The 16240-nt window shown below is 35.2% G+C and overlaps 1 protein-coding gene across 3 annotated transcripts in view; it reads left to right on the forward strand.

Moving 5' to 3' along the window:
• INPP4B (inositol polyphosphate-4-phosphatase type II B) overlaps positions 1-14524 on the forward strand; it is an 842030-nt gene extending 827506 nt beyond the window's left edge. For 2 of the 3 annotated variants that reach the window (XM_028102335.2, XM_028102337.2), the window contains one exon: positions 943-1500. In XM_028102335.2, the coding sequence (XP_027958136.1) occupies positions 943-958 (16 nt within the window). In that variant the 3' untranslated portion in view covers positions 959-1500. Of the gene's footprint in view, positions 1-942; positions 1501-14114; positions 14228-14338 lie in introns of those variants that run through there. The other variant, XR_003608999.2, reaches the window with a different exon arrangement.
• The last annotated feature ends 1716 nt before the right edge of the window (positions 14525-16240 follow it).

Here is a 16240-nt window from a genome sequence, read left to right on the forward strand (position 1 = left end):
GTTAAATAATATTTATCTTGAACTAATCCAAGCCAAGTTATCTACCTACAACTATTAGATTCCTTTTGATAATTATTAGTGACCTCTAATAGTTAGAGGTAGGTAAAAAGATATAACTTTCCCTCCTCCGCATTGTTAAAATGAAAGCAAATCTGACTGAATTCTGTCACACATGGGATATTTAGTAGCCAGAAGGTAGGAAGCAAGCACACAAGTCCTTCCGTCTGCTCCAACCATCCCTCAGGTGTTCTGTCAAAACCTTGAAATGAAAAGTTTACCTCGAGGCAAATGTGACACGATTCTAGGTGACCACTTTAATCTGAGTCATGTGAACAAAAGTCTGCGGATCAATGGCTAAACGTAAGACCATTTAGGCTTGAGATCCAGGTAGTTAACTCCATGGGTAGAAGATGAAGGGCAGTCTACATTCCTACATCCTATTCATGTACCTTTCTCTGTGATGTTTCAGCCACCTGGAGATCTTAAACACCATTCATTTCACCAAAGAAACATAATCTCTGACCTCTGTTACACAAATTAAGAAAATTGTGGTACTGAATTTTCATAAATATGACTAAACCTTGTTGTGGCCACATCTGCATTATATCCTTTTGATCAAATACTAACTAGCCTTCCCTGGCTTGAGTACTAATTAGAGCTGACCACATCTACAATGTAAACTTAAACTAACATTACTATAATAGGAAAATATATTTGTAATAGAAACAAGAGGCAAGGATTTGGAGATTTTTTGTTTTTGTTTATTTAAAATTCCCTATAACCTATTTAGTAAGCTCTTCCTAGTTGTATTTCCAATATAATCTAATGTATTAATTTATATAACCCTAAGAACTTAAAACTCAAAGTAAACAATATTGATGCCTTGTTAAGAGTTAAAATAGAATAAGAATCTAACCCATTTGTTCACTACATCTCTTCTAGTTTCTTAAGGAAATAAGACTACAGTATAGAGAAAAGAACATAAACTCTGAAGTCAGATGGATTTGAAATCGAATCCCAATCTTCCACTTCCTTGCTGTGTGAACTCGGACACCTTGCCAAAGCACCATCTCAGTGTCCTCATCTGTTACCTGAGGATAATAATGTCTACGTCACGAAGTAATGGTGAGGATTAGGTGGGGTAATGAGCAACATGCTCTGGGTACATCAGAGATACTTACTAAATATGAGTTATCATTATGTTTATTATCAGAATAAATTGAAAATAAAACTAGTATTTTCATTTTAAATAGGTAGCAAAGTAGAATCTACAATTAGAAAGACTAATAGTCTAATAGTCTAACAATGTTCTTTGTTCCGAGTGTGGAACATTAGTGTCCTGGGTTTATAATGGGAAATAGGGCAGAAAAGCTCTTTAGTCTGACTATTTAGTAAAATATCCTTGTTCTTGGCTTTTTTTTTTTCCTGCCCTAGTTGCCTTCTTTAGAAAAATGTTTTAGTTGTTTATTAGCATTTTGCCTCTCAGAACTGTATTACAATTATAGTTACAATAAATAAAGGAGCTAATGTGCAAGAAAAGGGGGGTTGTCCTTGTGATTGTGGCTTGTGGTTTCATTTTATCATCTTTTGTTCCTTTTTGTTGGGTACAGAAAATGAAATGTAGGGCTTATATTCAAAGTTTTTAGACCATATTTCTCCTTTTAATAAACAGGTCAATACCACACTCCTCTACTCTATAGGTATAAGAATCACCCAAGAGTCCTTTCTTGAGGACAGATCTTCAATACAGGTGGAATGGAAGACAGAGAATAAAATTGTTTAAGCTATTGATTTACCAGCAAGGTTTAAAGGGCCATGTCTAACAACAGTTTGCTCTAAAAGGGTATAATAATCTCGTGAGGAATCTCAGGACCTAATTTGTTAAAACCATTTTTGTACCCTCACATAGGGTACATCTTTCCTACTAATTCTCATTAGCCTGCTGGGAAATATGTTGACTTTGAGCCTTTGTTTCAACTGCATTTGGAAACGAGAGCTACCCAGCATGCTTTAGTACAAAACAGTTATGAAGGTCATTGTAGAAGTGAATGAGATAATTACTGACATCTCTTTTGCAATTTATAGTTTACCAAAAAAAATCTTTCATGTAAGTAGGATCTTTAGCTGCTGTGTTATAGACCACAAATACTTTGAATGTTATATTTCTTGTTCTTCATAAAATAAGTACAAATGAAGTGATTACATAATTGAATTTGACAGCAGAATGGAAATGCATTTTTATGTGAATATTATCTGAAGATAATGAAAAATAAACAACAGCAATGCTTCCTTTAACCTTTCTTTATCCATTCCTAGGGAGCTAAAAAAAAAAGTTTGCCATTTTATGAACTTGTCCGTGGTGGTCAGGCATGTCTTAAAATTACTCCCTGTGCAAAAATTACACTTTTAAAGGCAAGAGTACAAATGGGGGTGGGATTCCTAAATTACTCAGCTAAAGTCTGCTCAGTTGGTTGCGAATAACTCATAAAAACCACACACTTTCAAAGAAGACCTTGAAGACATCTGCCTAGTCCCGGCTCAAGTCTGCTGTTTAATTTTTTTTTTTTCTGTAGCATCATTTGCAAATTCTCCTCTAGCCTTCTCTGCAACATGTGTAATGATGGGGAACATACTCCTTGGTAAGGTTCCACCTCACCCTTGGAGAAATTAACTTGGGGCCATACAAAGATCACTAGACTTCAGATCTGGGGTCTCATGGTGACAGGTTCTTACTAGCTTGGGTGGCGTTTGAACTCAATGTCCTTATCTGGTAAAATGAGGAAGTTAAGCTAAGATAGGTTGTGAGGAAACTTCACTTCAGCTTAAATGATTCTCTAATGTCAAAATCTTCAAAGCCACCCTCGTCTAAATTTTCCAAAAAGCAAAGGTGAAACCCCTGCCATATCCTACGCAGAGTTTTACAATGAAGAGTTTTCTAAACTCTCTCATTGTCTAGTTTTTTCCCTCTATTCCCCGTAATTCCTACAAACTAGAAATTAGAACTACTTTTTGGGTAAGTATACTGCAAAAGATCTTAAACCTTGGTCACATGATATTTTAACAATTTAAAGCTAGAAGCTTCCTAGTGTTCTATAGCTCATGTGTAAATTTGCCATTTAGTGTGTGCCATCATTTATTTGCTAAAATATATGCTTGTGACTTGGTTATGATAATAGCCATCTTTAGAGTTGGAATTGCCTCCCACCTGGTAATCTTTCTGCATTTGTAGGTTGCATATTCATTTTTAGGCCACAGATTTTAGGTTTGTTTTTCAGCCAAACAACACCTATTATAAAGGGTAAATTGCCTACTTAATGTCTTTCCTTCCAATAGATATAGTTTATACCCTAATGGACTTTTAAGAAAGACTTCAGGGCATATGTTAATGTAAAATTTTAAAGTCAATTATGTTATCTCTGTAATTCATTTGATTAGTCAACTAATCAAATAAAAAATATGTTAAGTAGTTACACAACGCACACCTTATTTCATTAGTTTCCAGCCAAATTTTTATTATGACAATGACTTTTTAATGCAGACCTAATTATTTTCAATTATAAAGAAGGTTTAAGGCACCAATGCATTCAAAAGACCTTCTGTATAGAACAAGTCTCATTTTTCTTGGCTTCATGCAAGCATAGGTTGTTTTTATTCCATTGAAGTGGTTAATCCTGTTAACCAGAATTAATAAGAAATGTTTAAGCATGCTGGATATTGATTTTTTGACTAATGTTCTTTCAGTTTACACTGCTAAGACTATGTAATCATACAGAAGCAACCTTAGCCTTTTCAACAACATAGTTTCTTTCCTTTCCCAATTATGCTTAATCATTTTCATGGAACTATTTTAACAAAAATCATCTTTTCTGCTATATGTGTTCCAACATATTGCTAAAGGCAAAATATTAAATCAGAGACAAATTTAGAGTAAGAGACTAAATTCATATAGAGACTGGAAAGCTCTAGTTGTCTTTGGCAGATAATGTGCTTCCTTTAAGGCCACCATGGGTAAATGTTAAATCGTAATTGATTTTCCCATTTTTGTGGAATTTCAAAAACAAAATAGCATGCTTTCCCCTAAGAAACTGGCTTCCTTTCTGGGACCATTTTAATTTTCCCACATGAGTTAGTGATCATTTAAGTCAAAAGAATTGAGAAGGCAATGTGTCACAATTTATGGACAATCAAAAAATGAAAAAGGAAAGGAAAGAAATGAATAAACAGTGATAATTTTGAAAATGCCTAAACATTGATATTGTCCTAACTTATATGAAAGCCGAGATAGTTGGCTTCAATAGAAACGATACCATATACAAGCATTTCCATATCTCTGACTTAATGAAAGTTACAAAATGATGGAAATGTCACCCATTCTTACCACAGTTTAAATACTTTTTTCCTCAATGTTGTGACAATTGTCAGTTCCCACTGGCTAGAAGAAATAGATAATGTGCTGAATTTAACAGCAGGCACTATACAAGGCTAACAGAACTATAAAATACAATCGTAGGGTAAATTATACTTGGGAATTTTGAAATATATGATATGAAAGTAAACTTCTTCAATAAACATAAAATTTTTAGCCAAACTTCGTTGATCATAAGAAGCTGAGGGTATGTATTTATTTAGCTAAAATGCCACTCTCTCCTCCAAAAAAGACACTGAGGGTTTAGGGTTTCATTTTCGTTTGTTCTTTAATAATCATAGCTCAATAAATGAGGCAAATATCTTAGTTAAAGGAAAAACTCAAATATTCCCGTACTCTGCCCACCTCTGCTGTGGTAGGTGACAGAGAACTCCTATATAATCTTTTAGAGGGAATATATCCAAGGCTTTGGCATTCGCAAGTGTGAAGGAGATAAACTTGTCATATAATAGAAAACGGATGGCTTTGGAGTTAGGCAGATGTGGATTCAAATCCCGAATTTTTTGCCTACTATTTCAGGCAAGTTACATAACTCCACCTAAACCTGGGTCAAGAGTCATAATTACTTCGACATCATTCAATCCCCTGATGACTAAAGGAACTGATGTTTGTAGAAGAAATGAAGAAACTATGTATGTGTTGGCATAAATAGATTGAAGAGGGAAACACCAAGACTTGGAATAAATTTCTGGCTTTAGAAGTAGACAAAAATAGTAAAACTCTAAGAATATTGGAAGAAAAGAGAGAAAAATATATAATTTCCTTGAAATGAAAAGAAAGGTGACTAGTACACAGCTTTTTGTTTTTGTTCTAATAAACGAGAGATGGGATTTTCCATTCCTGCCTTCTCTGTGTCTATGCTAACAATTGAGCAAATAAATTGAGTAGACTTGTCTTTGCAATAAAAGGCTGAGTTGTGGGAGAAATAGAATATTCTTGAGTTAATCTTACCAAAAGACATCTGTACTATGCCAAATTTGAAGACATCTCCCAACATCACATCTAGGGAATATGGATGTTTTTAAAACAAAATAAACAAAAAGTATGTGCTATTACAACATTTTCTTATAAGCCTGCAACTAATAGTCGATTTCCATTAGCATGAAATGGACTAACATTCTCTTTATTTTACACTCTTCTGTGCATATTATTAAAATGTATTTAGGTTGTAAAAGTTGTCAATGATACATATGTCAAGCTTATGTGTCTTTGGTAATCGATGTCTGGAAAGAAGGAATTGGACACTCTAATCTTTCTATTATGAAGCTTTTAAAATGTATTTTGGGGGAGGCTGGGTGGCTCAGTCAGTTAAGTGTCTACCTTCGGCTCTGGTTGTGATCCGTGATGCGGGATCATCGAGCCCCGCATCAGCCTGGCATTGGGCTCCCGGCTCAGCGGAGAGCCTGCTTCTCCTTCTCCCTCTGCCATTTCCCCTCCTTCTCCCTATCTCTCTGTCAAATAAATAAATAAAATCTTACAAAAATAAAAAATAAAAAAATAATTAAAAATAAAGTGTATTTTTGGGAAAAACCAATGAATATCAGTATGTAAACACTTTAAACACTTTGTAATATAAAAATCAATTCCATTTTTTTATCTTTTGGGAGAAGCTTATTAGAAAAACTGTATGTTCATAACCTTATATTTTACATGCTAAAGAGAGCATTCTCAAGATTCCAAATTAATTTTAGTCTATCTTAAGATATTTTATTCCCCCAAAACATATAATATATGTTATAAACCAATGGCAATTCTGTCCACAATTTTCTTCCTTTCCTTCTGTGTGTGTGGGTTATTTGAGATGTACTAACAATAAAGTTCCCTGATTCTCTTTTTTTCCTGTTTATTTGGCTTACCTTTAGAGTGTCCCATTGGCTTATCCCATTTGATGAAGTCCTTTCTGCTCTCTTGTTTAGTGACTCTCATAAGTGACAATAGAATACCAAGTGCTTTCTTACCTGGTGTCTCTAACACTCCTCACACTCTGCAAAACAGCAGAGATTTTGGTTGATAACAAGCTCTAGGTTCTTATTAATTGGTCTAGATTCCTTTTGTTAATTCTTAAACTTTATTACTTTCACGTATTTTCTGCAGCTACTGACACTTGGAAACTCACAGTCACAGAAAGCACCCAGCAAATGTGTATCCCTGGGAGTTTTTGTGATGTTATTTTCAATAAAAATGACTTAAGCAGCACATTTGATACTGACATCAAACATTATAAATGAGGCTTAGCTTACTTTTCAAGAAAATACCACCTAAATGTTCTTTCTTTAATATTGTTTCATAGGGTTAAAAGTTTGATAGCATATGATTCAAGTTCCACATTATTCTTCATTATTTTGCAGGCATTGGTTCATGAGACAGTTACATACATATGTTGAGTTACTATTTTGATGAATTTTCCTGAGTTTTCACAGATTCATCTTCCTTTTCTTCCTTCTTTCCTTCCTTCCTTTCTGGTGTATTTCTCCTGGTTAAGCAAACTCATTAGTGAACCTTCTTCAGGAAGCCTCTCCTACTAGTCATTACTGCAATGTTTTGTACTCAACGATTTCAATAAGAGACCACTGGCTAGATGAAACAAAATTTAAGATGAACTCCAATGTTTCCTATTGCTGTTGTAGCAAATTACCACAGACTCACTTAACATAACACAAATGCATTATCTTACAGTATTGGGAGTCCAAACTGGGCAGCACTGGGTGATTGATCACTGGATTTTAACAAGGTGTTGGCAAAGCTACATTCCTTCTAGAGGCTCTAGGGGAGTGTAGCAGGTTGAATGGTGACCTCCAGAAAGATAAATCCACACCTAAACCCTATCTATAATATGTACTAATATGATAACCACTAGTCCATGTGCCTGTTGAGCACTTGAAATATGGCTTGTAGAGATTAAGATATATTGTAAGTGCAAAATACACACTAGATCTCAAAGACTTGGTATGAAAAGAGGAATGTAAACTATCTCATTAATAATCTTTTTTTCTCATCATTAATCTTAATATCAATTACATGTTGAAATGGTAATTTTTGAAAATCTGAATTTAAGATAAATTGTTAAAATTAATTTTACCTATTTCTTTTTACTTTTTTTAAATGTGGCTAGAAAATTTGAAATTACCCATGTGGTTTGTATTTTGTTTCTATTGGGCAGTGCTGGTTTCTATCCTTGATTTACGTTCTTAGAAGAGGAGGAACTTATCTAGTTACACAGCAGCAGCAAGGAACATTGACCTACTTCTGTTCGAATTTCCCATACTCTTCTTTATTTTTCCCAAATGAATTAGGTCACGGAGATGACATGGCTAGCCTCGGGGCAGTGACTTTTTCTTCATAGCCTCAGCATTACTGACTTGGAACTCAATAAATATAAGAATAAATAAATGAACAAATGAGTTGACTGAATAATCATTTGAATGAATGACTGTATTGAGCAGCACCAAAATCATACATTTAAATATTTATGACTGATGTTCAATTCTCACAGAATGTTTTGAGTATATATATATAATATATATATATATATATATATACACACACACACACACATCCATTCCACAATCTTGTAAATATACAATTAGAGGGAAAGGTCATTTTTATGCAGTGAAGACACCACTCTAGCCTAGTGCAAAATGTTCTAAACTTACAGTATCAAAAATGACACATATCCTAAATATTCTCTCAGTTTATACTAATAATTTTCAGCTTTTTTTCTTATTTGCTTGTAAGCAAGTCAACTGAGGTACTACTACTTGTCAGCAACTTTGAACGTGAACAAAGTTCTCCAGTCCCTTTAACATTTAGTGGACTGATTATCAAATAATTATATGCATGAGAAATCTTATGGGATGTCCATATGGCAAGCAACATAAACTAATATTCATTGATTTAACAAATTTTTATGGGCACATTCCATGTACCAGCCAATGTGCTAGTTAATTTATATGTATAATTTCATCCAGTGTTTAGAATATTTCAATAAATCTTACCATCATTTCCACATTTTACTAATGAAGAAACTTGCAGAGTTTAATTAACTTGTCCATAGTAACGTACCAAGTAGGTATGGTAGAAATTGTCATAAAGTGCAGAAAGTTTTATTTGATATGAATATTTTACTGAGAAAGAAAGAAGCTATTCGCAAACAGGGAGATTTGAAAACTAAAAGTGCTTGGCTCTCAGCAGTTAAGCTCAGTTTACAAAGCCAGAATGAGGAAGTGCCTTGCTTTCTATTGTGACTGGTTACCAGGCACTTAACATTCCTTTTAAGGTAGTAGCACCTCATCAGTTTACTTGTTTGTAACTGATCAGCTAGGAAGCTACAAAGTTTAGTTTGAAGTCAGAGTCAGCTTTCAGGGAAATCAGAACTGCTGAAGGTTTCCTTCCACAGCTGTGGGTGCTTGGATCAGGGATATACTCAGACTTTGGGCTCCATTTTGAGTTTTCTTTAACATGATGATTTAGTCACTGTTTATTCTAAGACCCTGTTCTACTACAAAAAATATTTATATGCATTTAAAGCTTAATATACTTCAAACAATTCTTCAGTAATCATACCCAAGGAGGCAATGTTATATTTAAATATTAAATAGATACAATAACCACTATGTATTTACAAACTGGCTTCATATGCAGTTGCAGAAAGAGTTGTTGGCAGTGACTGATGGCAGGTACTCCTTGGAAGGTACTCCTTGGAAGGTACTCCTTGGAAGGTACTCCTTGGAAGGAACTTGGAAGGATGTCTCCAGTTTCTGCCATCCCAGTAGGCCTTCTCCACTTTTTGCTTGTATAACAATCCCTAGAATTTCCTTTGGAAACCACGCCCCTCATGGTTGAACTTAAGATAAGTGAATTTATGTTTCAAGCCACTGGGTTGTGGCAGACTATTAAAACATCTGATGAGCAAGGAACCTAGCTAGAAAATGAGAATCTTTTGGTTTGATCCAGGCTCTGCCACTAGCTGGCTGTAAAACCTCGGAACACTTACCTAATTATCCAGGTGTCTACACTTACAAAATAAGGGGGTTGGTCTCTGTAGGACTTCTGGGAGAAGTTCAGGGCTAACTGTGACCTTGCCTCTGAGGTCTGAAGACTCAACCCTCAGGGAATTGCTAGGAATTGATTTCTATTAGACCCCAGATGATTGAGAATCCAAACTAAGCACTTGTATCTCATTTTTGAAATTGTTCATTGAATAACAAACAATAAATATTGATCTGATGAATAGCAATTCATAATGAGAGGACATAGAAAAGAAGAATTTGTAAAATACCAAAGAATCAATTCAAGAGAATTTTTGAGAGTCAAAGGACAAAGCCTCCAGATTGAAAACACTCTCTAAATGCCAAATAAATGCATGAAAAAGTCCCATTCTTCAGCAAGTATTTGTGTAATTTTAGAACCAAATAAATAACAACAAAGTCCTCATAGTTTCCAGAGAGCAATAGAAATGTCATCTACAGAGGAATAATCAGATTGGCACCAACCATTTTATCAATAACACTGATGCTAGATAGTCATGGATTAGAGCTTTCAGAAATCTGATAGAAATAGATTTTGGACTAAAATTCTATGTCTAGCCAAACTTTCAGTCAAATGTTTGGAATAAACACATTTTCAGACATACAAATTTTCAGAAATATTACTTCCCACATACTCTTTGCTCTAGCAAAACAAAATAGTAATCCAAGAAAGATAAAGACAAGTTCCAGGAAATGAGGGTTTCTGCCCAAGGGTATAGCCCATGATGACCACTTCAAAGCTATCCTAAAAAAAGACATGTCCAGATGACAGAAGAGAAACAGAGTGTTCTAAGGAAAGGCAGTAAAACAAACACTCTATAAAATGCTTGATAAAATAAACAGTTTTAAATATAATATTAGGATAAAGGGACACAGAAAAAGAGGAAATGAGAAACTCTTGGTAAATGAAAAAACTGCACAAAAATAAGCTGTTTGTCCTTCAAATAAACTATATTTATATAATTTATCGATTTAACTAAAAAGAGTGAGTTAGCTATCCTAGAAGGTTGGTAGATTAAGAGACAAAAGAGTAAATAAATAATTTCTAAAACTGAATAATTGAAAAATAGCAGTACAAGATAGTATTTAGGGGTATGAAAAGAACAACAAAAGAATCAGCAAAGACTCAAAAGGTACAAACTTGCATTTATAAAATAGGAGGTGTAATGTGCAGCATGGTGACTGTAGTTAATACTGTATTGCATATTTCAGAGTTGCTAACAGAGTAGATCTTAAAAGTTCTCATCACAAGAAAGATAAACTTGTAACTATGGATAGTGATGGACGTTAACTAGACTTACAGTGGTAATCATTTCACAATATGCAAATCTTCCTTGACATATAATGGGGTTAAGTCCTGATTAACCCATCAAAAGATGAAAAATCTCAAAAACTGAAAATGCATGTAATACACTCAACCTACCAAACATGATAGCCTAGAAACTTGGCCTCCCTTAAATATGCTCAGAACACCTACATTAGTGTACAGTTAGGCAAAGTCATCTGACACAAAGCCTATTTGATAATAAAGTGTTGAATACCTCCTGTAACTTACTGAATACTGTACCAAAAGTGAAAACCAGAATGGTTGTAAGTGTATCTGTTGTTTAACCTCTTGAGCACATGGCGGACTGGGAACTGCCCCATCAGGAGAGAGTATCATACTTCACATTGCTAGCCCGGAAAAATCAAAATTCAAGGTACAGTTTCTACTGAATTCGTATTGCTTTCACACCACCATAGAGTCGAAAAATATTAAGTGGAACTGTCATAAGTCAGGGGCCATCTGTATACAAATATTGAGCCATTATGTTATATACCTGAAACGAATATAATATGTCAATGATATTTCAATTAAATTTTTTTAAACATCAGCTAAAAGAATTAAAAATGGTTGCCTCTAGATAAGCAAACTGGATGATGAGGAAGAGTATGTACCCTTTCATAAAGCTTTACTACTATGATGTGGTGATTTCACCAACTTCAGAGCACACTGTGATAAAAAATATTTTAGTATTTTTCAATTTGTACTAATGATATTAGGAAATATTTTTAAATATTTTTGACGTGAGAAGGCAGAATGCACATTTCTCTGTATAATATGATCTAAATTTAGTAAAATAAACCAAATAAATACTAATAATATATTTTTCTTTTCTCTGTCAGGCATTTGTTTTATTTATTAAAATTTATTGATTATATGTGTATATATGTAGTATATGTATTTCAACTAAATTGGATATATAGATATAGATAACACGGATATCTCCTATATACTCTTTTTTTAAAGATTTTATGTATTTATTTGAGAGAGAGAGAGAGCACACAAGCAGGGAGAGCAGCAGGCCAAGGAAGAAGCAGACTCCCTGCTGAGCAAGGAGCCTGATGCAGGGCTTGATCCCAGGACCCTGGGATCATGACCTGAGCTGAAGGGCAGCCGCTTAACCAACTGAGCCACCCAGGCGCCCCATCTCCTATATACTTATACACATACATACATTGAGAAAGGAGACAAGAATTTGGGAAGCAAACGTCATGTGCAATGAGCTTCTGATGAGACCTGAGTCTTTAGTGTTTAGGCAGGGCATTTTGACACTGGTGGTTTGTAGGGTTTATACTAAGCCAAGTAGGTTTTTACTTTGCAAAGTTAGCTTTTAGTGATGACACTTAGCTAAAAGTCCTTAAGCATTAGTCACTAGGTATTTTTGACTTTGCCAGGTGGCTGCAACTTGTGGTTCTGACCCTAAAAGACATTCTGTAGAGACTGACCAAAGGCATGGGCCGTTGGCCAACACAGATGGCCTCAGAGTGCAGATTGCTGCAGTTTGACCTTGAACTTGTAGCACATGGCAAAGGCCTCAGCAAAGCAGTGCCATTGGCAGGTGCTAAGGCCTCAGGCTGCAGGCTGCTGTAGCTTATTATAATGCAGGCACAGCCTCTTATTGTTGGCTAGGCTAAAGTGGGATTGTAATCTGCATGTGTATCGTGAGAAAGCAAATTTACACTTGAGCTATAGAACACTAGGAAGCTTCTTGCTTTAAATTGTTAAAATATCATGTGGCTAAGGCTTAAGATTTTTTGCAGTAAGCAGCATTCCATTCTACATTCAGGTCACAGGTTGAAACTGCTGAGCACTTGACCTTAAATCGTATGTCTGGTCCAAAGGCCAAATCACAGAAAATGAAAATAGTAGAAAAGAATGTCTGGGCAAGTTTCAAAATGAGAATTATTGTAGCTGGGCATGTGAGTATCACAGTTCCCAAGGAATTTAGGGGATGGAACAGAAGAAGATTGTTTGGACTTAGAAGACCACATGGCTGAGGCACCAGCCCTCCCTAAGACTTTGGGGGCCCCCACTTCAGAGCCTCAGTAGTAGCTTCAGTTCAGAAATTCTGAAACAAGTACAGCTCTAAGGTGGAATCCTTTTCTAGAAGGCCGCATATTTTTAGGTCTAGTTCTTTCCGAGAAGCAAAGAAAGGGTGCTGCTATAACACAGGCATAAAATATCCCACAGATTACCTAGGAAACAGTACTAACGGGGAGCTCATTCATCCTCAGGAAGTGGAAGCTATGAGGTTTTGAATAGGTTGGGGAAGAAAGAAAGAAATCTCAGCTAACACCAGGTTTGTGAGGAGGGGCTGCTGCCATTGCAAACAAAGATGACAGTCTAGTCAAGGCCACCTTCCTGAGGAAACGGAGGCTTCTGGATTGACCGCTGCCACACACATAGGGTAAATCCATAGTGACAGAATTAATAATTTGCTGGGAGGCTCCTCCCAATTAAATTCACAGGTTATAGATTCCAGACAAGTAGACTGGCTGGCAAACCAGACAAACTGGGCTGAGATGGTCACCATCTACCCCAGGACCTCCTCAGACAGCAGTGGGATGGCCTTTGACAACACTGCATTCTGGGTTTAAGGAACAGGATTGTTACCAGGGATCATTGCTCCAGGGTTAGGGTTTGGCTTATATTCTAAATTTGGTGGGTGTGGGGTTAGGGTTACTTTTGAGTCCTATTTTGAAGTGTCTTATTGGAGTAAGAATGAGGAGTCTTGACATTGAACTAAGAATTTTTAAGGCCCTTCCCAGGCTAAAGTTGCTGAAGAAACCCAACTCTACCCAGATGTAATGAACTCTTTTGACGGAACTGAGCAAAACTGCATGGGGAAGGATAACTTTTGGGCTTTAATTTGTTTTCAAAACCCGAAGGAATCTGGTTTTGGACTTTTATTTCCCTTCTATTTAACTTGCAAGAGTATTTATTCTTTGAACTTTAATTTCTCCCTAGAAATTAAGGATTGGCAGAGGGCTTAAAGGTAAAGTTAGGGCATCTTTATTGTTGGAATTTTATAAATAGTAGGTCTTTGTGCATTTTGTGATTGGAGTAGTGTACTATTACCACCTAGTCTCATTGCAAAACTTCTGATATCCTGTATAGGACAACATGACTAGATGTAATTTGGTTTGAAAATTAGAATAATAATGGCTAATTGTTTGAGAATTTACTTTGTAATCGGTAGAATCTTTATGTTATATATATTTGTAATTACATATATGTTATAGAATAGTAATGTCACTACACATATACTACATAATAATTAAATGTATCTGTAAATTTGTAAAGTCTAAACTTGCCTGGCACTTTTCTCTTCTTTGAGATCCAGCCCACCTACAGAGAGCACAAATTCTACTTTGTTCCTCCAGAGCCAAGCCATCCCCAAGCCAAGTGGAACTTGGTCTCACAGGGCCAGAATTGCCTGTGGTTGGGTGGGTAAGTGCTTAATTTTGGACTTCAATTAGCTTACCCTTTAGTTTCTTACACAAAACTATGTTCTTTAACTTAGTCTTTTTTTTTTTAAGATTTTATTTATTTATTTGACAGAGAGAAAGCATAATCAGGGGGAGTGGCAGGCAGAAGGAGAGAAGCAGGCTCCCTGCTGAGCAAGGAGCCCAACGTGGGGCTCGATCCCAGGCAGATGCTTAACCTACTGAGCCACCCAGGTGCCTGACTTAGTCTTTATCAATAATAAAGGCATTATTATAAGCTTCATCTTCTACCCTTTATTTCTCAATTTATTAAGAATCTGGGCATGATTATCTAGCTCTTCTCAGATACTGCAATAGTGTATGTGCATGGGTAATGCATTGATATTTATGTATATATATAAATAAATGAATATATATGTGTATATAATAAACAAATGTGTGGTCAAATATACTATGCATATAGAACATTTATGTACATATATACATATATCAATGTGTGACATCTGTATATGACATGTGTGATATAATTTTTTTCATAATCATATACATAACACAATGCACACTCACACACATATATATACCTATTCATACATATACAAATATATCTGTTTTGTCTGGATTATGGAACTACTAGTGATATTTTATTTACCTTCTTTACACATTTCTGTATTTCCAATTTTTTCTGTTTATTCATTAATCAGAAAATAAATGTTCAAATAACTATGTTCAGTTGTCACCATAACTTGTGTCCTATCTCTTCCTTCTTTCTGCAAATGTTATCCTTTTTCTTCTCACAGAATGTCTTCATAAAGGTATTGTGACTACACCAAAATAAAAAAACCTTTGCATAGCAAAGGAAACCATTAATAAAATGAAAAGGCAATCTACTGAATGGGAGAAGATATTTGCAAATGATACAGCCAATAAGGGCTTAATATCCAAAATATATAAAGAACTTATACAACTCAACACCAAAAAAACCAAATAATCCAATTAAAAAATGGGCAGAGGACCTGAATAGACACTTCTCTAAAGAAGACATAGAGATGGCCAACAGACAATGAAAAGATGTTCAATTTCACTCGTCATTGGGGAGATGCAAATCAAAACCACAATGAGGTAGCACTCACAGGAGTCAGAATGGCTAGTATCAAAAAGACATGAAACAACAAGTGCTGGTGAAGATGTGGAGCAAAAAAAAAAAAAAACCCTCATGCACTGTTTATAGGAAGGTAAATTGGTGCAAGCGCTGTAGAAAACAGTACGGAGGTTCCACAAAAAATTGAAAACAGAAATACTATATGATCCAGTAATTCCACTCGGTATTTACCCAAAATAAATGACAACACTAATTTAAATAAACCCCTATGTTTATTGCAGCATTATTTACAGTAACCAAGATATGGAAGCAACCCAAGTGTTCATCAATAAATGAATGGATAAAGAAGAGGTAGTATATGTACATAATGGAATATTACTCACCCATAAGAAGAATGAGATCTTGCCATTTGTAACATCGCAGGTGGACCTAGAGGGTATTATGCTAAGTGAAATAAGTTAGTGAGACAAATACCATATGATTTCATTTATATGTGAATTATAAAAAAAAAATGAACAAACAAAAAACAGAAACAGACTCATAAATGTACAAGATAAACTGGTGGTTGCCAGAGGTGTGGGAGTGAGATGGAAGTGGAGGGATGGGCAAAATAGGTTTAAGAGGTACAAACTTCCAGTTACAAAATAAGTCAGTCACGCAGATGAACAGTACAGCATGGAGAATATAGTCAGTAATATTGTAACAACACTGTATGGTGACAGATGATGACTATAATTATTGTGGTGAGCACTGAGTAATGCATAGAATTATTGAATCAATGTTGTATACCTAACTCATGTAACTGTGTGTCAACTATACTTCAATTAAGAAAAAAAACTAATGAGAAATGTTTTGATATATTTTATTTGATTTGGTTTATAGATTTTACTGTTTGGTAACCCCCTTCACAGTGTGACC

The sequence above is a fragment of the Eumetopias jubatus genome, unplaced genomic scaffold, assembly GCF_037043125.1.
Source record: "Eumetopias jubatus isolate StellerSeaLion01/CBP00866 unplaced genomic scaffold, mEumJub1_p1.0 scaffold_2, whole genome shotgun sequence".
In the NCBI taxonomy this organism is placed as follows: domain Eukaryota; kingdom Metazoa; phylum Chordata; class Mammalia; order Carnivora; family Otariidae; genus Eumetopias; species Eumetopias jubatus.